The sequence below is a fragment of the Sebastes umbrosus genome, chromosome 19 (assembly GCF_015220745.1).
Source record: "Sebastes umbrosus isolate fSebUmb1 chromosome 19, fSebUmb1.pri, whole genome shotgun sequence".
NCBI classification, from domain to species: domain Eukaryota; kingdom Metazoa; phylum Chordata; class Actinopteri; order Perciformes; family Sebastidae; genus Sebastes; species Sebastes umbrosus.
The window spans coordinates 15,345,487-15,372,576 of record NC_051287.1 but is presented as its reverse complement, the minus strand read 5'-3'; the positions used below and the strand labels follow the sequence as shown (position 1 = coordinate 15,372,576).

General features: G+C 37.2%; 2 protein-coding genes across 5 annotated transcripts in view; both read left to right on the top strand.

Moving 5' to 3' along the window:
• Window positions 1-20,647, top strand: part of skor2 (SKI family transcriptional corepressor 2) — a 121,110-nt gene extending 100,463 nt beyond the window's left edge. For 2 of the 4 annotated variants that reach the window (XM_037753754.1, XM_037753756.1), the window contains 8 exons: window positions 9,358-11,369; window positions 12,061-12,124; window positions 12,870-12,947; window positions 15,296-15,367; window positions 15,495-15,593; window positions 15,838-15,905; window positions 17,169-17,232; window positions 18,424-20,647. In XM_037753754.1, coding sequence (XP_037609682.1) covers window positions 9,358-11,369; window positions 12,061-12,124; window positions 12,870-12,947; window positions 15,296-15,367; window positions 15,495-15,593; window positions 15,838-15,905; window positions 17,169-17,225 — 2,450 coding nt within the window. In that variant the 3' untranslated portion in view covers window positions 17,226-17,232; window positions 18,424-20,647. Of the gene's footprint in view, window positions 1-6,217; window positions 7,056-9,357; window positions 11,370-12,060; window positions 12,125-12,869; window positions 12,948-15,295; window positions 15,368-15,494; window positions 15,594-15,837; window positions 15,906-17,168; window positions 17,233-18,423 lie in introns of those variants that run through there. The other 2 variants (XM_037753757.1, XM_037753755.1) reach the window with 2 other exon arrangements.
• Window positions 20,648-21,484: 837 nt separating this feature from the next.
• ier3ip1 (immediate early response 3 interacting protein 1) lies at window positions 21,485-24,939 on the top strand. The gene is made up of 3 exons (XM_037753768.1): window positions 21,485-21,672; window positions 23,212-23,313; window positions 23,933-24,939. Exons 1-3 carry the CDS (start codon window positions 21,582-21,584, stop codon window positions 23,986-23,988), a joined length of 249 nt encoding a protein of 82 aa, XP_037609696.1. The 5' UTR covers window positions 21,485-21,581; the 3' UTR covers window positions 23,989-24,939.
• The last annotated feature ends 2,151 nt before the right edge of the window (window positions 24,940-27,090 follow it).

Here is a 27,090-nt window from a genome sequence, read left to right as displayed (position 1 = left end):
TACAAATTGATTTTGTGGGATATATATATATATACGAATGACAGAGTATTACTTTTCGTAAGTTTTAGCTATACGAACGGTGTATGAGAACAGCCTGCTGTATTATATGGATATACAGTATATTTATTGTAGGACTGGTTGCTTTTGACCTTTGACCCCTCTATTTGCATCTGTAGAAAAATGCTGAACATTCAAATATTATAAAGATATGAATTAATATGGGGATTTAAATGTCTACATGAGAACAAGATTAATAATGTTAATTTAAGAGGATGCTTCAACACATTGCACTGCGTTTTACCGGTCTGCTCTGTTTACAAGTGTGTGCAGAGACCAACTAGATTACTGTCTCAGAGGAAGATTTTGTCCATATTAAAGTGGAGTCAATTTAATTAAATTGAGGAAGGTGGTTTGTCCGAAACACTGCAAAGGTATTTTGTTGCAGACATGCTTCTATACCCAAACCCAAACATCTCTGGAGTTAGAGATTTGGAGAATGTGAATTGAAAACTACAGGGTTTTTAAACTATACTCTCACATTAACTTGCAATCAGTCTGTGTCTGGTCTAGCCAATGATACAGTATCATGATAGGACTTTTGTAATATTCCTAAAGGGACTTACAGTTAAGTTCTCCATTATCTATTGTATGGTTTTATATTTCTTTTAGTGATTTCTGTAGTGATTTATTGTCTTTCCAAACTGCTCCAGTTTTATTATTTTGTGCTCCTTCTCAAGAAATATTTTTACTTATTCACTCATTTTATCTTGTGTGTCGTCATTATGCAACGCCTACGCAACTTCTTTTATAGTTGGATAGAAAAACACACACACAAGCACTCACACCCCTGCACAAATGGGCTCACATCAAACAAAAAAAATCTGATCTGCTGTCTGGATTTGGAAATCATTAGAGGGATTAGAAAAAACACAAAAAGGGGCTTTAATTTTTGGCCTCCATATAGTTCATTACATTATGGTCAAATTAATTATTATGCAGAAACTTGAAGGGGGGAAAAATGATTATTTTCTCTTGAATAAAAAAAGCAATAAACACACAAGAAATAATGAATGAAATCCTATGGGGCCTATGTATTCAATTACAGCAGGATTTAAGGCCTATTGTGCATTTCTGGTTGATAAAGACACTCAGCTTCTCTGAGCATTGCATCATGTGTTTTTTTTAAATATATATTTTGTTTTCAATAACTCACTCACTGGCTAATGTTCCAGATCTTCTGTGAAATATGGGAATCTTTAGTGGTTGGTCTGCCGTGCTAATTGGTACAACCGCCTCAGGCGAGCTCACGTCTATAACAAACTGAGCATCGCTCACAGTGGCACAGTCTCTCTTGGTGTATATTATGGGAACACTGTAAAAAATAGAAACATGACAAATAAAAAGCATAATTAGAACGGATGGCTCTATACATGCCCACCCTTACTGGTGATATGGATATTACACACATGTTGTGTGTGATTGTTACATTTATAATAATATTAGAAAGAATTGGACCAAAATGTTATAATACTGGAAAAAAAGAAGATTTTTTTATTTTATTTTGTAGAGCAGCCCATTACTTTAAATAGACTATTGGATGCAATATGCCTCATAATATTCTGTTATAAGACTTAAGTGTGTATATTTGATACTGTGAATAGACCAAAAATAGCATTATTGCTGTGTGTGCTTGTAACATTTATAATAATATTAGAAAGAAAACCAAAATTGGACCAAAATGTTATAATACTGGAAAAAATGTTTTTTATTTTATTTTATAGAGCAACTTTAAATAGACTATAGGATGCAATGTGCATGATCATATTCTGTTATAAGACTTAAGTGTGTATATTTGATACTGTGAATAGACCAAAAATAGCATTATTGATACTGCAATAAAACAGATATAACAGGAGAGAGTGATGCGCGCAGCAGGGAACGCGCACAAGCACGCGCGCACAATCCACTCCAACTGTCCAAATCCACAATCCTCTTTTTTTTTTTTTTTTTCCTCATCAACATCAAAACAACATCAATAATCATCATTATTATTTTTTCTCCAATTTATTTAAGACGCGTGTTAATTGTAATGCGCAGTAAATCTTCGCTGCAGATGAACAGAAGACTGCCATTCAGTAAAAAGACGTGCGGCGTTAAGTAAGGATTAAAACTGGAGCATGCAGGGCGACTGCATGTGCACCATATTGTAGCCTACATCTGCCTTTTAAATCCACAATAAATTAATAAAAAAGGCACTGATGGTGGGTTGTTACAGGATTGGATATTTGGCACATGGTTAAATACCGATTTGTGATTTTTTTTTATTATTATTCTCTAAATTTTAAATAAATAAATAATCTGAACAATTCGGAAAAAAACAGTTATAAAACATTTAAATAATTTTATATTATTTTTTTTATAATTTTATTTTGTAAAATAATTGAATGATAAAAATGAAATGGCTCCAGTGCGTTTTGAGAAAAAGAGGTGATGCATTTCAATATGGTAATCACTCACCTGGGGCATGTTTCATTTATTGACAGATTTCATGTTAAATGTCTCAAGCTCACTTAGTGTTGTAGCTCTTAATTTATTATGTTTTGAGCTCTCTCTCCCTCTTTCTCCCTGCTTTGACCCTTCGAGGTCACACAAGCAATTCTTTTTTTAAACGCATGATTAATTTCTCAGTAGGGCGACGAGCTAATGCATTATGAAGAAAAAAAAAAAAGTGAAATGTATTCCAAAGGGGCCTAATAGCGCTATTGTATTCCAATAAGCCTTTTTTTCTTCCTGCTTCACATGGTTTAGACATGCTCCGCTTTTGATAACATGTCAGAGACATCTTTCTCAGGGAGAGAGAGAAAGTTGTGCATCATTATGCTCTTTCAAATAAAAAAAAAATGTATTATTGTTGTTTAAAAATAAAGGGAAATCGCCAGTAAATTATTTTATTAAAGATACCAGTATAGCCATAAACTTAGTCTATTAGATTTTGATTATTATAATAGAAATGTCAAAGCTTCCCAGCAAACAAATAAAATATAAATCAATTTCTAAAACATATTTTATACTTTAGCCCATTACAACATAAGTCTGCAAATAAATGTCCAAATATGGATAAAAAAATATTTTTAAAAATCGACTAAATGTTGAACATTAAGTTACTAACCTTTACTGATTGACAGGACAAGAAAATATTATGAAAATCAGTAAACTCAACACTGTCGCAACGTCTTTATTAAATATTGCATTATATAAATAATTACTGACACATACAAATATTAATTATAAGCTTTTAAAGCTACCTGTTTTTTTTTAAATCCTATTATTTCCTCTCATCTCTCTATTGTGACGTCACTCGCTTCAATCGCTGAGGCCCGTGCGTGGCTCGCGCCCGCGGCCCCCACCCCCTCGTGTCCCATCGCAGCTATATAGTGTTCCCGTGGCGTCCGTCCGCGAGACAAAAGCACGCGCGGTGACAACCTAAATTGGTTTGAAAAGGAGCAGATGGGGCTCGCGCTCTCTGCTGTGGCGCTTTTACGCACACACACGCACACACACAAACACACACACACGCACAGATTTAAGAGTGACCCTGTCATGTTTATCAAGATGCTATTGAGAAAAGATTGGGAGGGAATAAATTACAGCCAGTCTCAATAATCCAACAGCCTTTTAACCAGATTGAGAATCCATTAGACACATTTTTTAAAACAATAAAAAAAAGAAACAAGTTGGATCAAATGTTTTTTCTTAAATTGCAGTGTTTTTGTGAGTTTCACTTTTTATAAATACTTTAGAAAAAACATTTAGAAAAGGAGGTTCTGACACATTTACATTAAAGATATATGTCCAGCAACATGTGTTAATAATAACATGCATACAGTCTTTTCAAAATAAACTTCCGTATTTACAGGAAACAACTTGGTTAGGTTTAGGAAAAGATCGAGGTTCGGGTTAAAATGACTGCGGAAGACTTACATTAAAGTCAAATTACTCACATAAATGTAAAAAGAAAAATGGCACATAATGGTAACAAGGCAGCTTTGACTGAAGGAATCCGTATTATTTTTTATGTAGAGCTCACAGACTGTGCTACTGAAATAAACTTATAGCAGCTGTTCATTTCATTCCTGCTTGTCTTGGCCCCCCGTGGTAAATATCTATTTCACCTTTAATCTGAATGCATACAGGCCTTTATGCCTCAATAACCAATCATGCAAAGTTATTCTAACCTCAGCCCTTCGGAGAAAATTGCATTCACTGTTAACAAAAACCTTCCTTACAGGTCATGAGAAGTGTCTGTTTGTACCAATGGTCCATCTACCAACAATCCTCCTCTTTATATAGTTCACTTTAAACTGTAGGTTGCAGCACAGATACACCTGTGTTATGTCTGACATGCTTGCATTTGTGAAACTGGCATCCCATTTGATCAGCCATTGCAGGCGTAAAGTCTTTTTTTATACGTCCCAGACATGAGACACAGGCCACAAAAAGAATTTGTCCTGAAAAACAACTTCATTAAGTTGCTTTAATTAACGAGGACAGTCAGTATTTGGGACAACACTCCCCCCTGCATCCACCATTGCAGAGTTAAATGAGATCCCATCTTGCATCCTCTCAGACGTTTCCTGATGATGACTATACAAGGCAGCTAATATCTGGGTTACAGACTTCACATTTAGGTCTGCGCCTTCATATCTGTAATTTGCCTGCATATTTTTAGTGGAAGAAGTAATTGAGCAGCAGCAGGAGAAGCATGCAAGCTTTGGAGCAGGGGTGTAGCTAGGAAGTCCTGGGCCCTCACGAGTAGGGGGTGTAAGAAAATATCGAAACAAAAAAATCAAATATCGTGTTATTATGTTTTGTGATACTGTATCGATTCTCAAAAACACATTTTTTATTTAATAGTTTACATGCACAGATTAACTCAGTCAATACTTTATTTAATTTGCAAAGAGATATGCCCTCTCCGTGTATTTGCCCTCTCAAAGTATGATGTTACAGGGACTGTTATAAATGCAAATGCAGATCCCACTGTTCTGATTGTATACAAAAAAGTGTTTCTGATTTTATGCATTTTATGCAGTGTGTTCTTTATAGGGCAGTTTTCCTAAAATTAATTTTTTAAAAATCGCAATATATCGCCTTACTTACAATATCACAATATATTGAATCCTAACCCCTGTATGATGATACGTATCGTATCGCCAGAATTACACAGCCCTATACTCATGAGGGAATGTTAAATGAAATCTTACACTGCAATTTCTGAGGGCCTTCTTCAGATAAATTGTAGCACATGGGCGCTTAGCTGGGAGCTCCTCTGACCCTCAATTACAACAGATGATATAGGCTGCTTCCTGCTGCTTTTTTATCTCCTGGGAACAACCTGCACATGCATGGAGAGTCCTATTTCCAAAAGCCTTGAGAATCAGCTGTATACTGACAGACATGATTCTGATCCGACTGTCTGCCTGCCTGCCTGCCTGCCTGCCTGCCTGCCTGCTTGTCTGTCTGCTGTCTCAGCCTTTATTTTTTTTTTTACTTTCTTGGGCCCCTATACGATCAGGTTAATGTTTTGCTGCACACTGTGTCTGTGTTTAAAAGCCACGATGCCAAGCCAAGCTCTTCTGCTGGTGCATGTCAGCAGTTTGTTGGTAATTAATTTGCATCTCAGGGGTAAAGTCACACTCCTTACTTACTTGTTTATTCTAGGGTTTATTCTAGGGTTTATTCTAGGGTTTATTCTAAGGTTTATTCTAAGGTTTATTCTAGGGTTTATTCTGGGGTTTATTCTAGGGTTTATTCTAGGATTTATTCTAGGGTTTATTCTAGGGTTTATTCTAGGGTTTATTCTAGGGTTTATTGTAAGGTTTATTCTAGGGTTTATTCTAGGGTTTATTCTAAGGTTTATTCTAAGGTTTATTCTGGGGTTTATTCTAGGGTTTATTCTAGGGTTTATTCTAAGGTTTATTCTAGGGTTTATTCTAAGGTTTATTCTGGGGTTTATTCTGGGGTTTATTCTAGGGTTTATTCTAAGGTTTATTCTGGGGTTTATTCTAGGGTTTATTCTAGGGTTTATTCTAAGGTTTATTCTAGGGTTTATTCTGGGGTTTATTCTGGGGTTTATTCTTGGGTTTATTCTAGGGTTTATTCTAAGGTTTATTCTGGGGTTTATTCTGGGGTTTATTCTAGGGTTTATTCCAGGGTTTATTCTAGGGTTTATTCTAGGGTTTACACTAGGGTTTCCCTCAAGCATTCACAGTCCACCAGCAGACTCCCATCTGATGGCTTGTTCTGTAGTTATGACTGGTTGTAGAGGCTTTGTGTCAATTAATTTAAAATGAATATTCATTAAGTCACTAATATAGTGCGTAAATTAGTATGCTGGATTCATGATAGTGCAGGAGACTATTTGGAGTTTCATCCTCTGGGATTTTTTTTTTTTTTTTGGGGGGGGGGGGGGGGGGTCATCATCTCCTGCACGCGCGAAAGTGAGTCTATAGTTTAGTTTGACTTTTCCAGCATTTGAGTGGCACTTTAGCAGAGACCACACGTAATTTTTGGCTGCTGGACGGGGACGCACAAGGAGAGGAAGAGGAGGAGGAATAAAGTGTGTGTGTCAAAGTGTAGCCAATGTGTGTGTGTGTGTGTGTCCTGGATAGGTGGGCTGAGCTCGCGCTACACGCCAATCAAACACGAGGCAGGTGCGTGGTAGAGAGCGAGAGAGAGAGAGAGAGAGAGAGAGGGAGGGAGAGATTAGGACTGCGCGTGGTATCTCTTGAAAAGCGAATAAAGCCGGTGCGAGCGTCGCAGTTTACTCACATCTCACAGAGCAGAGCAGCACACTCTCCGACAGTTGGAGACGAAAGCCGGCACCGCATCCATCCAGCGTTTCCACGGATACAACTCAGTGTTCCATATTCTGTTCCGTCTGTGTTTATTCTAAACATGAGTTCTTTACAGATGTGCAGGATACATCGATTCCTCTCGTGACTGGGGGATATTTTCTGATCGTTTTCTCGGGAGTCTATTCTCGGGAGTCAGAGGTAAGGAGCGCGACACATTATTGTTCCTGTAAAGTTGGCTAAAAATGTTGCATGCTGCATACTAAAGGAAAACATGTGTGGGACTGTGTGGGAAAACAGGCTTTAAAAATGATTTAGAGAAGAAATTGCTTGAAGATGTGTGTAGATTTTTTCACATTCCGTTGCATTAAAATTACTGTGGGCCAGTGGCATATTAGTTCAGTTCAGTTCAGCAACATCAGCAAACAGAGTGAAACACAGGAGAGGTAAAGGTATACAAAAATTATAAAAACAATAATAGAGATATAAAAGATACAGAGTGAATGGGTGAACATAGTGTGTGCAGTCCGTCAATAAATAAATTAGGCTGCTATTATTATCATTTTTATTATTATTATTATTATTATTATTAGGATATTATTATTATTATTAGGTTATTATTATATGAATGTTATTACCATCGCATTTTTTTTTTTTTACAAACCTCAGCTTTTAATATTGTGCCATGGATAAACATGATGCCTGACTAACTTCCAAGCGTTAATAAAGGCCTGTTAGTTTGCTAGAAATTAAATCTGGGCTGAACTGAAATTATACTAATGTAAATATTCAAATATATTGTGTAATTTGAAGCCAAACTGAACTCTTGAGTTAGTATTAATTGCTTAATTGGTTTATTAACCCTTGCGTTACTCTTCTCTTGTTGTTCGGCCCAGACGATAATCCGCTGTAATAAATTGTCCCAATTCAAATTGTTTAATTTAAACACCTATGTTTCAGTATTGTGTTGTTTTAATTATGGTTATGTTTTCTTGAATGCAATTTGTGAAAATAATTGGTCTTGAATGTTTTAGCAATGTATTTGTTCAAAGAAACATTTCCTGAAATTATTGGAAAAAATGGAAACCCATTTCTCTGTTTTTTTTCTGCAGTTTATGTGTTTTTTGCTCTTAAAAAATATCCCAAATGTGATGCACAGAAAATAGTTTATCAGTGTGTTTTATTTAAGATGAAAATTTCAAAAAGAAATTCAGGAGTTTCCATCTTTATGAAATAAACCCCAAGTAATATAACTTATTCACCACTAAACAGACATTTAATATGAAGTTAAAAAATTGTGCTTTGTATTACATTCAAAATATTTGTTTAAACAATGGCACAATTCATTTTGATGTCAACCCGGCACATGAACATTTCCAGTTATACATACTTTCTCTTCACAGTAATTTCCTTGTTGCCATTTACATGATAATGCTTTTTAAAATAAATCTAAATAAATAGGAAGACTTTAAAAAAGGTGAAGAGATGCAGCATTTAGTCTAGACAGTGTGACATGCCTGAATGTGCCACCACCAACTTTCCACTGCCGACTTTCTTATAGGAAAATGAGGTTGACATAATAGTTTAACAAAACTGTACCCAAAACATTTCCACCTGTGTGTGTTTCCTTTTATCTAACACTGGTGGTCAAGGATGAACTATTTAGGTTACATTGTTTTATAGGTATAAAAGATATTTTAATATTTCAAAACACAAAGTTTAGACATTCATTTGTGCCTATACGCTTGGGTGGAAATATGGATAATGCACTTTCATTGTAACCGTTATGTTAAGAGTGTGTTATACTTTCATAGTTTGTTCACACACAGACAAACACAATCATTACTTTAGAGCCGTGAATAGAGATCTGTAAAATGCTTACGGAGGCTTTATTATTTTGGGAAAAAATAAATTAATTTACTGATGTTCCTGAGTGTTTTTTTTTTGTGTTTTTTTTTAAATAAAGAGGAACTACATGAAAATATTTGTATTTGCTGTCAACCAAACACTTCACAGAGCAATATTAATTCAGTATCTAAATTCAGTTTACAAGTTTTCTGTACTCATACTGTGTATGAGTAGTTCAGATGGCAAAACATATTTCTTTTTAATTTTTATTTTATAGTGATGTTAGTGAAATATTTCCAATTTAGCCAGTTCCTTAAAAAAATAATTAGATTAAATACAAAAAGAGAAATTAGGTATTTGCCTATAAATTGAGTAACAAATACATTTAATTTAAATGCATTTAATTTAAAATAATATTCAGTTTTTTTTTTTTTTTTTTACAAATTCCTCACATCATCAAAATATTTGTGCACAACTACATGGTAAAATTATTGTATATTATAAGTAATTATCTAGCTGTTTCATATTATGTATAATACAGAGAGACACGACGAGTGTGTGTGTGTGTGTGTGTGTGTGAACTTTAACAAGAGGATTTTTTAATGTAAAACAAAATCAACATGTGGATCTTTTTTTATTTCTTTTTTTCATGCAGGTCGTTCTACAAACAGTTTTCCTCCAAGTATGAACAAGACCCATCTTTCGAGCACTAATGACATCATAATGACGAGCTCATCAGGCCCCTACCAGCAGGAACCCCTGACACCGCCCAGGCCCGCCCATCACCACTCCTCATCCTCTTCCTTATCCTCCCCCTCTCCGTCCTCCTCACCCCTCAAGCCAAACCAGGTCGGCCAGGTCATCCTATACGGCGTTCCCATCGTGTCGCTGGTCATTGATCACAACGAGAGACTTTGCCTGGCACAGATTTCCAACACACTCCTCAAGAACTACAGTTACAATGAGATTCATAATCGCCGCGTGGCGCTGGGCATCACCTGTGTCCAGTGCACTCCGGTTCAGCTGGAGATTCTTCGCCGGGCCGGCGCCATGCCCATCTCATCACGCCGCTGTGGCATGATCACCAAGCGTGAAGCCGAGCGCCTCTGCAAGTCCTTTCTGGGAGAGAACGCGCCGCCGAAGCTGCCCGACAACTTTGCCTTCGATGTGACACACGAGTGCGCCTGGGGTTGCCGTGGTAACTTCATCCCGGCACGCTACAACAGCTCCAGGGCCAAATGCATCAAGTGCGCTTTGTGCAACATGTACTTCTCCCCAAATAAGTTCATTTTCCATTCCCACCGCACACCAGAAGCCAAGTACACCCAGCCCGACGCTGCCAACTTTAACTCCTGGCGACGACACCTCAAACTCTCTGACAAACAACCACCCGATGAGTTAGCCTTCGCATGGGAAGACGTCAAAGCTATGTTCAACGGAGGCAGCCGGAAGAGAGCACTGCCCTCCTCATCCCATTGCTCCTCCATGGGTCACATGAAGAGTCTCCAAGGTTCGGTAGTGCCTCACATGATGGGGCAGGACCTAGGTGCTCAGAAAAGAGCCCGCTTTGAAGATGACGATGATCTGGATGGAGGCAGTCTGTCTCCCCGTAAGGCACCGCGCAGCTACCCTGTCATCCCTGTACCGAGCAAAGGCTTCGGCATGCTGCAGAAGTTCCCTCCCACGTCGCTCTTCCCCTCGCCTTACCCCTTCCCGACATTCGGCCTCTGCCAGCAGAAAAAAGATGACGGTGATGTTTCAGGTGCGCAGAAAGGAGCAGGGTTGTCGGGCCTTTTATGGCCTGGACGCAAGGACACTTTTTATCCTCCTTTCTGCATGTTTTGGCCACCAAGAGCGGCAGGAGGAATCCCCGTCCCCACCTACCTCCAGCCTCAGCCCAGCGCCCTCTCCTCCCTGGCAGACAACCCCTCTCTCAGGCAGGCCTTTTTGGATCTCTCAGACCCCGGCGAGCCTGGAGCTGTTGCCGGCAACGGAAATAGTGTCAGCGCAACCATGGCCCCCGGCAGCGGGACTACCACACCCAGAACCGGGCTGTTTGACCCAGAGTGCACAACAGTGACCCCTGACCTTCGCCCCGTGACGTCAGAGGGCTGGCTCAAACTCCTGGACCCCCCGACCCTGCAAGCCAGGAAGCAGAGCTACGGCTCGGCCTTCCGACCTGTCATTAAGGACGCCGAGAGCATCGCCAAGCTCCACAGCAACGGCGGAGGAGTCGCCGGGGCGACAGACGAGGACTTCGGGGTCGTGGTCACCAGGTCGGACCGCCACCAGCGGCTGTCGCCCAGCAGCAGCTGTAGTTACGGAAGCGACAGTGGAGGCGACGGAGAGGCGGAGGGAGTGGAGAGCGAGGAGGAGGGGGAGGTGGACGTGGAGTCGTCGAAACAGGAGGACGAGGACGAGGAGGGGAGCTTCACAAGCAGGCCGCCACAGACTCAAACCAACCTGTACCTCCCTGCGTTGAGCGACAGTCACGGAGAGGAGCGGGGGAAGGAGAGAGGGAGTGGCGCCGTGTACACCAGCACCTCCCCTCCCTCCTCCTCGGACCCCATCCAGCAGGAGTCCCCCAGCCCGCCCGCCTCGCCTACTGCCAGCCCGCCTCTCTCCAGCTCCACCCCGCCTCACCGAGAGGACCCAGCTTACAAAAACGTAAATATCCCCCCAGGCCACTTTAGCTAATTATTATTTAAATGGTGCTGCAGTCAGGCAGTGATGTGATCTGCATAAGCAGATTGATAGGCTGGTTTCTCCCTGTAGAAATTGAAACAGTCACCCCACTCTGATCCTGGCTAATAGGCCCAGATGTGGATTGTTTAATGGCCACGGTGTGTTTGTTCTCCCTCTGTCACCCCAGCCTGTTAGGGCAACTCTAATCTTTAACCTGTCGACTCCCACATTAACCAGGCCTCTGAGAGAGAGAGAGGAGGGGGGAGGTAGAGTTATGAGGAGCATTTTAAACCAGATCAGAGTTAAATCATCCATTGAGTAACATACTGCAAATACACCTGACTGATTTCAGAGAGGGAGAGGGAAAAAAAAGGGTTTAACCATGTACTCCAAATTGGATCATTACGAGTGAATGCTACCATTGACTGATAAAAAGCAGAGCGCCAACCAGGGACCTTACATTTGCTCAAGTAATGAGTTACATTTTACACAAAAAAAAAAATCCAGATTAATTAAAAAAATTATAGCAGGTACTTAGAATAAAAAATAAAAACCATGTAGATAGAAACAATTAGAATCAGAATTACAAAGCCATTATGTTGTGCTCTGTTGTAATTGAACTATATGATGCATATTATAGGAAATTCTAATTCGACTATATTTTGTTTTTCAGGTTCACAAAAACAGAGACGAAGGACTACCTGTGTACGCAACCAAAGACAACTCCAGCATTTCTGGTGAGCACAGACATTTTAATCTTTTGTTTTAAAAACCTTTTTCTGTTCAGATTACGCACTAGATAAAGATACATGATACTGTTGCTCGCATTAAAAGTAAAATCAGTTTTGTGCAACTCAACCTTTTTTAAACTGTAAAATACTGTTCTCTTAAAACTTAGAATACACTATTTAGCATTTGCAGAACCAAAAGTATGGTTTCTCTTTCATATATAATCTACAAAAAACAAACACTTTGCATGCTCTGCTGTTTGCATGGGGGTGCTCACGACATCTTTCACCCTACAGTTGTTTTTACAATGTGTTGGTTTCATCAAATGTTTGCACAGCTTTTTACACTGTTTCATCAAATAGCATCACACAATCTATTTCAGCAAACTGTTACACACTATCAGACGTCTGAGTCGGTTGTATTATAGCGTCTTTGTTTCATTTAGTGTCTGAGTGAGTGGTTTTATAGTGCCTCTGTGTCCCCGCGAGGCTCATATTCCTGTGACGTTTCATTTGCTCCTCTCATCTCCCACTCTGACCCTTTCGCTGAACAAAATGTCTTGTGTGTGTGTGTGTGTGTGTGTGTGTGTGTTTTGTGGTGGTGTGCTCACACGGCCCACATAGTACACACAAAGGACTCACACCATGCGCACACTTAGTTATCTCCATGTGTCCGGATAACCAGCTCAACCAATGGGCCTTACTGAAACTCTCTTCCTGTCTGTCTCTCTTTCTCGGTCTCATTTGCTCTCAGACGAAAACAAAGAGCAGAATAGTTTCTTTGTGCCGGAGAGTGAGACGTCAGCGCCCGACTACTGGAGGGAAAGCTCAGGTACAAATATTTCTTTTCTTTTTTTTTCTGTAGATGGTAAAACACCAACTTAATCAATGAAGAAAATACAGAATTTATTTTTAAAATTACGTGTTAGGTACTCCTAAAAGTATAATTATTAGGGAAGCAAGGTTAATTTAATTTATGCATTTGGCTGTACTCTAGTGTAATTTGAATCTCACATGGAAGAGCAAATCTGAGTTCTTCATAAAACTTCAGATTTAATCATGATGAAACATTTACATGGGGAAATAAAATAATAAAAACAAACAAAACACAATTAATATTTGCAAATGCAGCTTTAAATGGAAGTTTGCAAATTAGAACTACAGAGCAGGAGTATGATTGAAGGTAGATAAAGAATTAACACATTGTTTTAGAACATGTGTTTTATATAATGGCATCAAAATCAGCAGTCCCTGTTGAAATTCAGCACACACACTATGGATGATGCACCATGTGAAAATATTCATGAAAAAAACAAACAATTCTGATTAAAAAAACTTGACTTTATGTTTAAAATTACATGTCTTCTTATTACACAAAAGAGACTCAGAATACTTAAAGCAAGTGCAGAGAAAGCTCCACAATCTCCAGCTTCATCCACCTCAATCTCCTCCTCCTCTTCCTCCTCTCAGACGTGAGTTAAGGGATTCATATAAATACACAGAGATGAAACAGCGGTGGTAAAAAGCCGCTTCTGCCTGCCGCTTCTGCCACAGCTGCTCTCTTTAGCGGGCCGCTGTCGCCGGGGCTGTTACTCTTAGGGGGGCCGTTATAGTTCAACAAGAAAACATCAGCTCAGAGATAAGCAGCCGCGCTGGCAATCTCCATCCTAGACCCATATCGCCGTCGACATAATTGCCTTTTTTTTCCCCTCCTCAGCGCAAAAAAAAAAACCCTTTCCCGTTTGAAAAAGATCACAGCTTATTGCCTTTTTATATCTGTCAGGAAGACATTAAAAGTGCTTTATGACATCTGTGCCAACATTTATATCTGCCCCCCCACACACACTCCCTCAACCCCTACACACACACACACGCACCGTAATGATCCCTGCGCATAATGTATAATGTATTTCGAAAAATTACACGAAACAAATTAAATGAGACCACCTTTCCCCTGATTGCCAAACGTCTCCCTGGGCGGTGGGAAGCTCTACGTGATTAGAAGGCCTGATTCCTCCGAGTCCCCCCTCCCAAACCCCCCCTCCACTGTCTTTAAACTCTCCCTCTGTTTCTAGGGAGAAAAAATAATCTAATTTTCCATTTATGTAATGCAAACCGCCTTGGCTTTGACTATTCACGGTTAATTGACTGTCAAACGAGGTTGTTATCCTCGGGCACTGTCTGCAAATTTGCTTGTCAAATGAGACAGAGAGAGGAGAGGAAAAGGAGAGAGGAAGAGGAGAGGAGAGAGCTCTCTCTGCTCTAAATGAGAGAGAGAGAAGCATGGGGAGGCTTAAGGAGCCGGGATATGAAATGACTGGAGGAGAATATACATATCGAGTTTGCTGGATCGCTTCATTTAAGGCGCACGATGCCTCATTGTCACAATTCAGACGTTAGCGCAGACACACACGTACACACACGTACACACACACAGAACAATATAGAAACTTTCAAAGTGGTAAATTTGAAAACAGCATGTGATGAAAAAGATGGTGAAGTGTTAAAGCAACAAGTAGATTGCCTCCAGCAGTAACAAAGCTTACACAGACATAATAAACATAATATGAAATGCTGCATAATAATGCTGTTTTACATTCATTTACGGTTGCTCTATCCTCATGAAGCTTTCATAGCCAGCTGATAATGGTCAAAGCAATTCACCTGCCCCAAAAAATAACCTTGCTGACATTATAATGCAACAGTTTGAGAGCAACCTGCAAGCTTGCTATTTTGTTTTTTTAGCAAAATTGGTGCAATGGCCTTTTAAACGTTTAGTGTTCGCTTCAGTTTTACGAGCTGCAAAATCGATTTACTCTAATTTCTGAACACAAGTAGTGTTCTTTTGTTTTCTTAATAGAAAGCAATATGATCTGACAGCAAGAAGAGACTGATGTCAGAGAGGGAGTGAGTGCAGCAAAGGTCTCCATCTACCAGTGCCGTCAAATTGTTGCCACAAACAAACTTATACTGACACCTAGAGGCCAAAGAGTGAATGACAGTGCTCGTACTAAAGATGCAATAAGTAATGCAAAAATAAAGATACAATCAGACGAGACTGACGGGGAGTCAGTCCTACTCTCGGTGCAAAATATAGCTGATATACTGTAACTTATATTTGACATTAAGAATGACACATGTGGGACAAAAATCTGAAATGATGTCGCTTTATGTTTTCAGGTGATCAGAGCCAAGGTGCTGCCTCTCCTGCGCCGCTAAAGAAGGACGTCGAGAACATGGAGAAAGGTAAAGGTTGTTCATTTGAGTCGCACTCCTCTCAGATGGATTGACCATAGAATTAATAAAGATGTATTTTATTTCTAACGGTCTTCTCTTTTTCCCCTCATATTTTAATTTCTCCTCCTTCCTGCTCCTGCAGAGGAGCTCCAGAAGGTTCTGCTGGAGCAGATCGACTTCAGGAGGAGACTGGAGCAAGAGTTTCACGCTCTGAAGGGCACCTCGCCATTTCCTGTCTTTCGTAAGTCACTTTTTTTTTTTTTTAACTCGCCTCGCTTTTTCCTTTTTCATACTCTGAAGGGCAACTTCTCCTCTTCTGTCTTTCTGAAGTTCTTTTTCCATTTTCTCCTCTGTACCTCTGTCTCTCTTTTCCCCTTTTTCCCTTCACCAGCTGTATTATAATAACTGTACTTGATGCAGCTACTCAAATTGTACTACTACTACTACTTCTCAGGCTAATCATAGATTCTCACGCTAATTTTCAGATAATTTCCAAGACCAGATGAAACGAGAGCTCGCCTACAGAGAAGAGATGGTCCAACAGTTACAGATGGTGAGATTCCTAATGACACAATCAGTGCTCAACACTGCTGCGCCTTTAAAAGACAAATAAAACACCCTTTTATAGATGCGTGAATTTAAAAAAAAAGCTTCACTGTTCGCTTTGAAAAACAATCTCGGGTAATGGTTTTCAGAAGGAATATAATTAAGACTAATTATGAAGCACTTTGCAGTAAAATATAGTTACACAATTTTAACAGGAAAAGAGGAAAATGCAAGATGAAATGTGACAATAAGAACCAAATTAACACCACAACTACGGTATGCTGTAATAAATATGAAATCCTAAACCACGTCTTAAAGCTAGATTAAATTTAGAATAGATAAAGCCATCGATAGGACTCAAGTGGACACTTCTCCTATTGCTTATTTGTCCGTCAAAAAGACGGAGCCAATCATCTAGTTTGTCTTTCATGGGTGAGAAGTTCCTCTGCAGCCGTCTGAGTGTTTCCGTCCACATCAATCACCGGAGCAGCTGGCAGACAGGCTGACAGACGGTGTTTGTCTTTTGCGTTCTGACACATGCAACAACTGCACACGCTCGCATGCACATGATCGCAAACCCCCGCACGCACACACAAGAGCACGGCACTGCAGTCATGCAACCGCAAAGGCAGGCGACCAAACAGGCATTCAAGCTCATTTATAAACGTGCACGCGCACACTGAAGTGCACACGCACGCACGAAAAAAAAAAAAAAAAACATTCAAAATTGACTAATGTGTCTGGAACCAGCAGATGGATCTGTCTGAGAGTAATGACACATTCATTTCACTCAGACATTCAAATGAACTCCAACAAAATTTCAGATTGATGTTGCGGCAACATGTTTTAGAATTTTGATGGAATATCACGCCTAAACTTTACACGTCTCGCCCAGAATTTTCTATTTCCCTTTCTTAAAGTATCAGCGTGCTGAAATCTTTATATTATTCACAGTAACATGTTTCTTTTCATAAAATAATTTAGACAAAATAGTGTTATTAAGCCTCACATAATGCATTATTTTAAAACTAAAAAGCCATTTTGCATGGAAGTTAAACACAAGTCATATAAGTCAAATGCTCATAGTGTTTGTCTGTGGCGACCACTGATTGGAGGGATGTTTAATCGTACGGTTTACAAGGCTGTATCAAGACTATACAATACTGTACAGTATATCTAAATGAAACTTTAATATGTGCATATGCAGTATGTGTCCAAAACTTGTCTGTTCAGGATTAATCTACCATTTGTCTCTTTTTGTGTCTTTCAGATTCCCTACGCAAACATCATCAGAAAAGAAAAGATCAGCTCCCATCTCAACAAATAGCTAAAAGGTTAAAAAAAATTAATTTGATAATGCAGCTTATTAATAGAAAAGATTTCAACATGATAGATGTCAGATGAGGATATACACATTTAATTATTTGTAACACAAAGCAGCTAGAGGAAGTTCAGCAAAGTTTAATTGCCTTTGAAATAGTTCTAATAGTTTTTTAGCCTGGATTTGGTTTGCAGCCAGAACAGGGATAAACATGCACTTTCTGCAAATTAAACTGGTTTTCTGTGCCGTAAGGTGGTGATTTAATGGCAAATGGTGAAATTCAGTTACTTTTTTGGTTTAAAGGGGCTAGATGTAAGAATCAGAAATGGCTTGTTAACAACAATTTAAGACAGTCAGCATCCTGTTGCTCACGCTTGTGCTTGCACTACGTAAACGCGAGCGAACATTGGTCAAAACAGTGAGGCGGCACACACGAGTGATTGACCGCTAAAATCACAATATTATTATATAGTCCACATGCTTGGCAGTAATGTTAGCATACGTGTCCAATAGGAATTTTGCCAGCTTGGGGTCCGTTTTGATACCCAAAACCAAACGAAGGTCCCTCCGTGAATCGAAGGCTCGGCCGATGTTGATCCTAGTTTTCCCCCCGACGTCGGTCACATTCCTGTTTTGCCAGATGGGCTTCACTAGATATAACTTGTGTCGAAGTCTGAGTGGTGGTGGGGGCTGGTCGTTTGTTGGCGTTAGCGGACTCCATTTCTAACCCAACGTTAGCTGTCGTTCTACACTTTTAAAAAGTAGAGCAGAGTTGAAGAAAGTAAAGGCACTCGCGAGCGTCACATCCGTTGGGTTTTCCCGGAGAAAACATCCCGCATTCTTCACATTAAAAGCCGTCTACAGGATGATAGAGGAAACCTAAAAAGTTGCGGAAGGCCTCATTTTTTTAGGTTAGGTTACAACCGGTTCACACATTTTCAATAAAAATGATTTTAGTGATTTTTATACATAAAGAAACTTACATACAGTCCCTTTAAGTTGATTGATAATTAGTTTTCCTGGTCCAGCAAACTTCAGCCATCTGATAGCTACAGTGTAAAAGCATGTTATTTCACAGTGGCTTTCACTAGGTTACCTTTAACACTGGCCTCTGGACCCACTGTAACAGACTATTAAGTCTAATAGTCTTTGAAAAACGCTAAACCAGGACATGACGCTAATGTTGGTTTGTTTATTGTCACAGGCTGAGTCAATAAAGTCCCATGTGAGAGGAAGAAGCTACCTGGATTTCTGTGAATGTCCCAAGAAGAAGAAGAAACAAACACTAAGACTGGCAGAGAAATATAGGAGAGAGACACAAACAAAAAGGAATATGACACTATATATATATATATAAATACATTTCTTAAGTTTTCCTTGGACAGTGTTTTTTGTCTGCCTCTGTTAATAGCCCCGCACTTAAACTCTGTCTGGTAAAAACCCATTTGGACCAGTTTGTACTGCAGTGGGGTAGCACGCTGTTTCCTTTTTCCCTGCGTCCAGTTTATTTCCCAAAACTGACTGAACTGAAATGGGCACAAACTGACGACAACGGGGGAAACCGAACGACTCCTGCTCTTTCCTTATTGCTGCGCTGGCAGTCAGACTCATAGCTTTACCCAACCCGGACCAAAGCAACCACAACCTTTCTCATCTTTTGTGAATTTTAGGGCTGTTGAAGACCACCAGGGAGGTAGAAAACTTTGTCAGAAAACTCTGAACTTTTTCGAGCTCTTAAAAGATGAAGAGGAGAGAGTCATAGATACAGTAAGACTGATGTGTCATTGACTGCTGCTGGCCCAACTGTACATACACCAGATTGTGGATGAGGACGAACTTCACACTAAGACTGTTGCTGTCGTTATCATTGTTGTTGCTGTGGTGTCACCAAATGGGGACCCTAAAGAGTAACAAACAAACCAACCTTTATGTACTGGCAACATTTGATCCCAAAGGGATTCTCCTCATCATGTCCAGTTGTGTTTATTGACCAAATCACCATCACCATCGATTATCAACATGGTTATCACTGAAGAGGTCACATGTGGGTGGTGACTTGATAAACCCATACATGTTTAGTCCGTTAGATATCTCTAACTTGAATATGCCAGATGAAGAACAAACTAAAAGGGGGGGATGACTGAAGTATTGGTGTTTTGGGTTTTAAACCTAAAGATGCAATGAGACCAGTATTAATACAGGGTGGTATCACAAAAAGGGTTGACGCTTTAAGCTAACTGTACACTGGCAGAACAGTTTGTACCCATAGTTTTAGTATTTGGGAGTGATTTCTGAGTGTACAAAACAAAACAAAATACAGTATTATGTTCAATGCAGATGATGCTGCACTGATTATACATGTTTTTTATTTATACAGGAAGACAAAACAACATCCTGTGTCACAGTATATAGTTAGGAAACAGTCTTCTACTGTTCATTTCTAAGCACAGCTGGAGAATCATTTCTCTCAAAGGCACCCCGAAGATACTTTTTACCCTCCATCCATATTTTTTAACCACAACCCATAGGTTTCACCTCCACCAAGAGGTGACGGTAATATCGCACACCATCAGCTAAATGTGTTTGGGGGTGTCGTCAGATGGTAAATCAACATTTTAAAGGCCAATTATGCGTACTTGTTTGCTCTCCAAATGAGAGTCCGGGCCACGAGGAGCAAAAGACTGATGTTTGTCAGTGTTGTATATCTTACCTGTAAATGATTCCACCTGACTGTATAAAATGTCATAGTGGGAATACTGAACCTCACAGTCAGTCTATCTATATGTGTTTGTTTGTTTGTTTATTTATTTGAGTACCAGGGCCTAAGACCCTGATTGTGAAAATATAATTTATTATAATGTTAAAATAAAAAAGAAAGCAACATGTTGTTGATGATGATGATGTTGCAGTCAAAGTCATGTCCGAGAGAATAAAAATGAGAACTCACCCACCTTGTTTATAGAATGCAATGAATGAATGGATAAAGTTGTCATTTACCGAGAGAAACGTTATCATTATAAACTGTTAATGCAGATGTATTTAAATATGTTCTTGTAGTTTCTCTACTATTTATGTGTAAATTAAAAGTCTATACAATAACCAGGATGTGGTTTCTCATTAGGCCTATTTTCTGTTTGTGGTAATGAAATCATTTTTAGTTTCATGCTAATAAGTCATCACACCTCCCAAATGAAGAATATAAATAAATATGATATAAAACGCATGGATTGGTAAAATAAAGACACAACTAGGCTACAGTTCATACAAATGAAATGGAAAGAGACGTCACAGCAATGGTCAGTTGATCATGATAAGAAAATAGGTCTATGAATATCAAGATGTTTTGAAAACATTAGATATTTAGACATGACTACAACATAATCATTTGTTTTTATTTATTTAAATTTTTGTATTATGGCTTTAAAGGCCATTGTTGACAAGAAGAAAAAAATGAAAAATAAACATACATTTAAATAAATATGTGCCTATTTATAATCTTAAAAAAAAGAGCTGAGTCCTGCATAATTGTTTATTTTTATTTTTATCTTTATTTTTATTTAGTTATTTATTTTTTAAATGTTTTGTAAATGTGTGATAAATCTTTAGAATGTGTTTGATTGAGTAAAATTTTTCCTTTTTGCTATGGAAGATGGAAACTACCAAAATAAAAGATAAATAAATGTCATTAAATGTAGCAAAATAATATTAAAAATAAATGTAGCCATTGATTAATTGATAAAATATGACATAAATTGATACTTCAGTTTTAATTTGCTTCTTTATTTATTTATCTTTGTATTAATTCCCTTATTTATTTACTCTTCTAGCTAATATAATATTTATCTCTTTACTTCTATTAATTTTTAAATGTATTTATTTTTATCTAGTCATTTATTTTTGCATTTATTTTTATTTATTTATTTTGCAGTTATTTATTTATTTATTTTATATTCATTTTTAAATGTATGCATTTATTTATTTATTTATGCATTTAATTATTAATGTATTCATGCACAATTTTCCCTTTGCATTTCACCCCTTATTTATTTCTCAAAACTTATTTATTTCTGTATTATTATTATTATTATTTAGTATTATTATTCTTTATACATTTCTGTATGCATTTCTGCCTCATTATCAAATGAGGGGGCTGTCACTCAACGTGAATGGCTACATTTATTTTTAATATTATTTTTGATACATCTGAATGAATGAATAGAAATAGAACGCCCTTACACGAGACCACGTAGCAGTCCTTTACTTCTGTTGCACGACCTCCGCTGCCTTTTTACGGCATCTGCATCTCTGGGCGTGGTGGACGAAGGAGGAGGAGTAGAAGAAGAAGAAGAAGAAGTTGCCAGCATGGCGTTTACTCTCTACTCTCTCATCCAGACCGCTATTTTGTGCACAAATGCAGTCGCTGTGTTGCATGAGGAAAGATTTCTCAGCAAGTGTAAGTACTCTACCACATTTTATACAACGTGCATCATATATGTGATGACATAAGGCTGTATAAACCTGCTAAAGGCAGATAGCTGGGTGTGTAACGCAACCTTTACTATCAAAAGAGACATTTTAGGCGAAAAAAGAAAGAAAACATGTGTCTGGAGCAGCAAAACATTTGATAATTGTGATGAAGGTAACACAGTTTATAGTCTAAGTATATAGTATATAAGGCTTATGCAGTGAGAGCCAAAGAGACAATGTAATATGGAGTATTAGGGCCACATTGAGGGGAAACACATCTGAGATTTACAGAATAAAGTCATTATTTTAAGAGAAAAAAAGTCGTAATATTATGAGAATGAAGTCATAACTTTACAAGAAAAAAAGAAAATAACTCGTAAGATTACTCCTTTATAATATGGACTTTATTCTCATAATACTACGACTTTTTTCTCTTAAACTTATGACTTTATTATCATAATATTACAACTTTTTTTTCTCATAAACTTATGACTTTATTCTCGTAGTATTATGACTTTATTCTCATAATATTACAACTTTTTTTCTCATAAACTTATGACTTTATTCTCATAATATTACAACTTTTTTTCTCATAAACTTATGACTTTATTCTCATAATATTACAACTTTTTTTCTTTTAAACTTTTGACTTTATTCTCGTAGTATTATGACTTTATTCTCATAATATTACAACTTTTTTTTCTCATAAACTTGTGACTTTATTCTCGTAGTATTATGACTTTATTCTCATAATATTACAACTTTTTTTCTTTTAAACTTTTGACTTTATTCTCGTATAATTATGACTTTATTATCATAATATTACAACTTTTTTTTCTCATAAACTTGTGACTTTATTCTCGTAGTATTATGACTTTATTCTCATAATATTACAACTTTTTTTCTTTTAAACTTTTGACTTTATTCTCGTATAATTATGACTTTATTGTCATAATATTACAACTTTTTTTCTTTTAAACTTTTGACTTTATTCTCGTATAATTATGACTTTATTGTCATAATATTACAACTTTTTTTCTTTTAAACTTTTGACTTTATTCTCGTATAATTATGACTTTATTCTCATAATATTACAACTTTTTTTCTCATGAACTTTTGAGTTTTTTTCTCATTATATTATGATTTTATTCTCGAAATCTCTGATTTATTTATTTTTTCCTCAATGTGGCCCTAATACTCTTGTCGTACCATAGACCTACAAGAATGATAAATAAAAATGAAAATGTAAACAATAAACAGTTATTCATTTCCATTTTTAAAAATCCAAAGGGAGCCACTGCAGAGGAGCTGAAGAGCTGCATGTGGCTCCGGAGCCGCAGGTTGCAGACCCCTGTACTATACAAACAGATTTGCTGTCATGTTGTTTTCTTTTCTCCTGTAACCAGTTGCTTTGCTACCCCCCTGATTGCTTTCTCCTTTCTATATGTTGTCCTCCCCCTCTTTCTTTCTACTTCCACCCCCTTTTCTCCTCCCTGTTGACCTCTTTTCTCTCTCCTGTCTCCAGTCGGCTTTGGTGTTGACCAGGGAGTTGGAGGTTTTGGGGATGATCCAGGAATCAAAGCCCAGGTCCTCACCCTCATCCGCTCGATCAGGACTGTCATGAGAGGTTGGAAAGAAATGCTCATATACACATACACATACACATAATGCCAAATGGTTAGTTCCACCTTTCTATGTTAGAAACATGAATACAGAGGGAGGAAAAATAAATTGTGGGATTTGAAAAAAAAAATCTAAATCAAAGGACAACCATGATTTTGTCTTGCTATTGTTGTAAAAAAAACTGATGTGGAATGCAAAATGAAATAAAATAAACTGTATACGCCAATCATTTCCTCTCTAAGATTCTTATAAAATAGCTCACACAGCTACATAAAACTCTACTCATGTACATCAGCAACGTAAAAGCATATTTCTATAAAATATAACAGATTACAGGCTGGGTATCCTTTTAAAGTTTCAGATATTCCAATGAATGACTGACTGACCATCGATACCGTTCATAAATAAAAACAATATAAAATCAACTAAAGTGTTGTTTTAAAGCAGGAAATATCTAATCATAGAATATGTAAACTTAGCAAAGTTTTTGATTCTCTGTGCCACAGATGCATTTTGCTCAGTATCCTAAAAAGTGCTGAAGTTTGACAGTCGGTCCTAGTATTTTAGAGGTTGAGGATTTTAAAATTTGCTCATTCCTTTTTTTTTTTTTTTCCTTTCCACAGTGCCTTTGATAATAGTGAATATGGCCTGCATCGTCCTGTTGTTACTGTTTGGTTGACAGCGGTACACCGAACACCAAAGTGAAGCCAGAGGACCAGACATGTGACAAGGAACAACCACAAACACACAGACAGAAATAGCCCTCATACAGAGACCTCTGCCTTTACCAGTGATCAGCAGGGTGGAAAGGTTTGCCCCTGGGGCTGGCATGGAAATAGGAAATCTTAAAAACCACAAGTTCACATCCAAAGAGAAGAAGAATTGACCCGTCACCCGGTCGGAAATAAGGCTGGTATGGAGCTAACACCAGGACTAACCCTAACCTAACCTAACCTGCTTGTCAGTGTGACTCAAAAATGCCGAAATGAAAATACTTCTTCGCCGTAACACTACACTTGATGATTCTCTCGTCTTCCAAAACTTTTGTTTTGTGCTGCATATTGTGTATTTGTCCTCGTTTTTACACATTGAGACACGATGATTTAATGATATGTGTCATTTATTTTATCGTGTTGTTACAAATGAGAACCGTGTTAAAGGAGTTTTGTCAGCAGTAGGGCTGGACAATATAAATATTTATTATATGTTTCTATCCTGGGCTATAGCTGTCTTTTTTTATTTACATTTTTGTTTATTATATTTCTTTTTTAGAGTTTCCAAAACCAGATGAAAGTTACACAAAGCGTCTTTTTTATGACTATTTTGCTGGAGAAGAGACATTTGTGACCGTCTAATCCACAACCTACTTGGTGTTTCATAAGGGCAATTTACAAAACTTACACTGATTGTCAGTCTCAGTTATATCTTCTTATTGATGTGTATAAGTGTTTTGGGATTTATCCATCTGCGAGAATTCGGTTGAAGCAATATTGCCAAACACGGCTCAAAACAATGCACCTTTGTACCGTTTACACATACTGTTTATTGTCTTTAAATAAATGTATTAGTCAATTTGATGAAATTCTTTATATTGTCTTTTTAATATTAAAAAAAGCCACTTTAGCCAGAGTACATTTCAAAAGACCCCCTCTTTATTGTTATCAAAATGCATTTTACAGCAGTACTTTTACTTCCACTTGAGCAAAACATGGCTAAATAACTACTGTTAAATGTACTTTTACTTGAGTAAGATACTGCAGTATACGGTATGTAAATATTGACATATTTGTCTCCACTACATGTTTGTCCATCCATCCCCGCTCCACTTCGTTAATAATCCCCGTATGTTGTGAATTATCACCGTTTCCTCCCCCGCTAAGCTCCACAAATATTTTTATTAACACTACTGTAGTTTTGATTCTAAATACGTGGGAGGGGGAGTGAGTGGGGATCTGCTGGAATTAGAAGCATATGTTTATCAGGCAGATTTGCACTGTAAAGCCACTTTGATCTGTGATTAGTCCGAGTTTAGCCGTGGGTTCACAGTGAAATCTGTAAGCGATCATACATGAATATGTATCTGCACTTCACAGGTCAGGATGGTTGGTGTTTGGGTGTCTGGCTTCTCAATGATAAATCTTTAGAATGTGTTTTGATTGAGTACGTTTTTTTCCTTTTTGCTATGGAAGATGGAAACGACCAAAATCAAAAATAAGTAAATGGCTGGATAAATAAATGTCATTAAATGTAGCAAAATAATATTAAAAATAAATGTAGCCATTAATTAATTGATAAAATGTGTCATAAATTGATACTTCCGTTTTAATTTGCTTCTTTATTGATCTTTGTATTAGTTCCCTTATTTATTTACTCTTCTGGCTAATTTTTCCATTTATTTATTTATTTGTATTCATTTTTAAATGTATTTATTTTTATTTAGTCATTTATTTATTTTTATTTTTATTTTTGCACTTATTTTTTTATATTCATTTTTAAATGTATGCATTTATTTCTTTATTTATGCATTTACTTATTAATTTATTTATGCACAATTTCCCTTTGCATTTCACCCCTTATTTATTTCTCCAAACTTATTTATTTCTGTATTAGTATTATTATTCTTTATATATGTTTTTATACATTTCTGCCTCATTATGAAATTAGGGGGCTGTCACTCAACGTGAATGGCTAAATTTATTTTTAATATTATTTTTGATACATTTAATGACATTTATTTATTTATTCATCAAGTAATTTATCCTCCATACTTTGGGGGAATGTGTTTAACTACAACAAGACTAGCTCAGCAGCATTTGAAAACTGGAAATCAACTCTATTTTTAATAATTGATATGTACAGTGGCTATGGGATACATCTATTACAATTTAAAGAAAAAAAAATAAGCCTAATGGTTTGAGACTTTACACCCTGAACGTATGTCCATCAGAACAATAGAGATAGCTGCTAGTTCAAATTTAGAAAAATATTGAAATAAATAAAAAAATACATCAAAATGATCAATGTTATTTACTAACACACAATTGTGGAAATGAGACAAAGATAAGAGGCTTTTTAGAAAGCACCAAAAGAGCAAAAAAAAATAAAAGATGTTAATAAAAGAAAACAAAAAAACAAATAAAATTAGGATTTAAAAGATGATAGTGATTTAGATATTTTGTCTGAACAAAGACATTTATAATGTGAGATTATTTTTCCAACATCATGTTTTTCACAGTTGATGAGCTGCACAATATTTGTGCAGTAAAAGACAAAACTAAAAAACAACATTGGGAAACAGTGTTATTCACTGGAGATATGAAAAGAGGATTTGATCAGTGTCTGGCATCATGCAGAGAGAAGGTTTTTATCGGTTTGATAATACCTCCCCCCCATATTAAATCTGAATGCCCTGAAAGACCCACTAATGCGATACATCTGGTGGTTGTTAGTGAGATGGGATGCATATGTTTTTTTTTTTTTTTATTATTCTAATGAATGATTAAGTGTCTAAAGATAACCCTCTTATCTGATTAGAACAAATACATTGAAACAAATATATAATAATAGAGAGAGGAGAGAGTGATGTCAAAAAGAGGGTGTTATTAAATAATGTTTCTCCATAAAAGGAAAAAAAGCAAAACATAAAATGCTTTAAAAAATACAGGAAATAACAAATATAAATATAATATAAATATTAAAAAATCCTTATCAGTATTAATGGAAGAAATAGAAAAATATAGCTTATTATCAGGATACAAATTAAATATTAATAAAACAATGT

Bases quoted from the DNA above. Each gene is read 5' to 3' on its own strand.
- ier3ip1 (XM_037753768.1), top strand. From the start codon at position 21,582: ATGGCGTTTACTCTCTACTCTCTCATCCAGACCGCTATTTTGTGCACA. The intron at 21,673-23,211 runs GTAAGTACTCTA...TCCTGTCTCCAG, and splicing joins GGAAAGATTTCTCAGCAAGT to TCGGCTTTGGTGTTGACCAG. The intron at 23,314-23,932 runs GTTGGAAAGAAA...TCCTTTCCACAG, and splicing joins GATCAGGACTGTCATGAGAG to TGCCTTTGATAATAGTGAAT.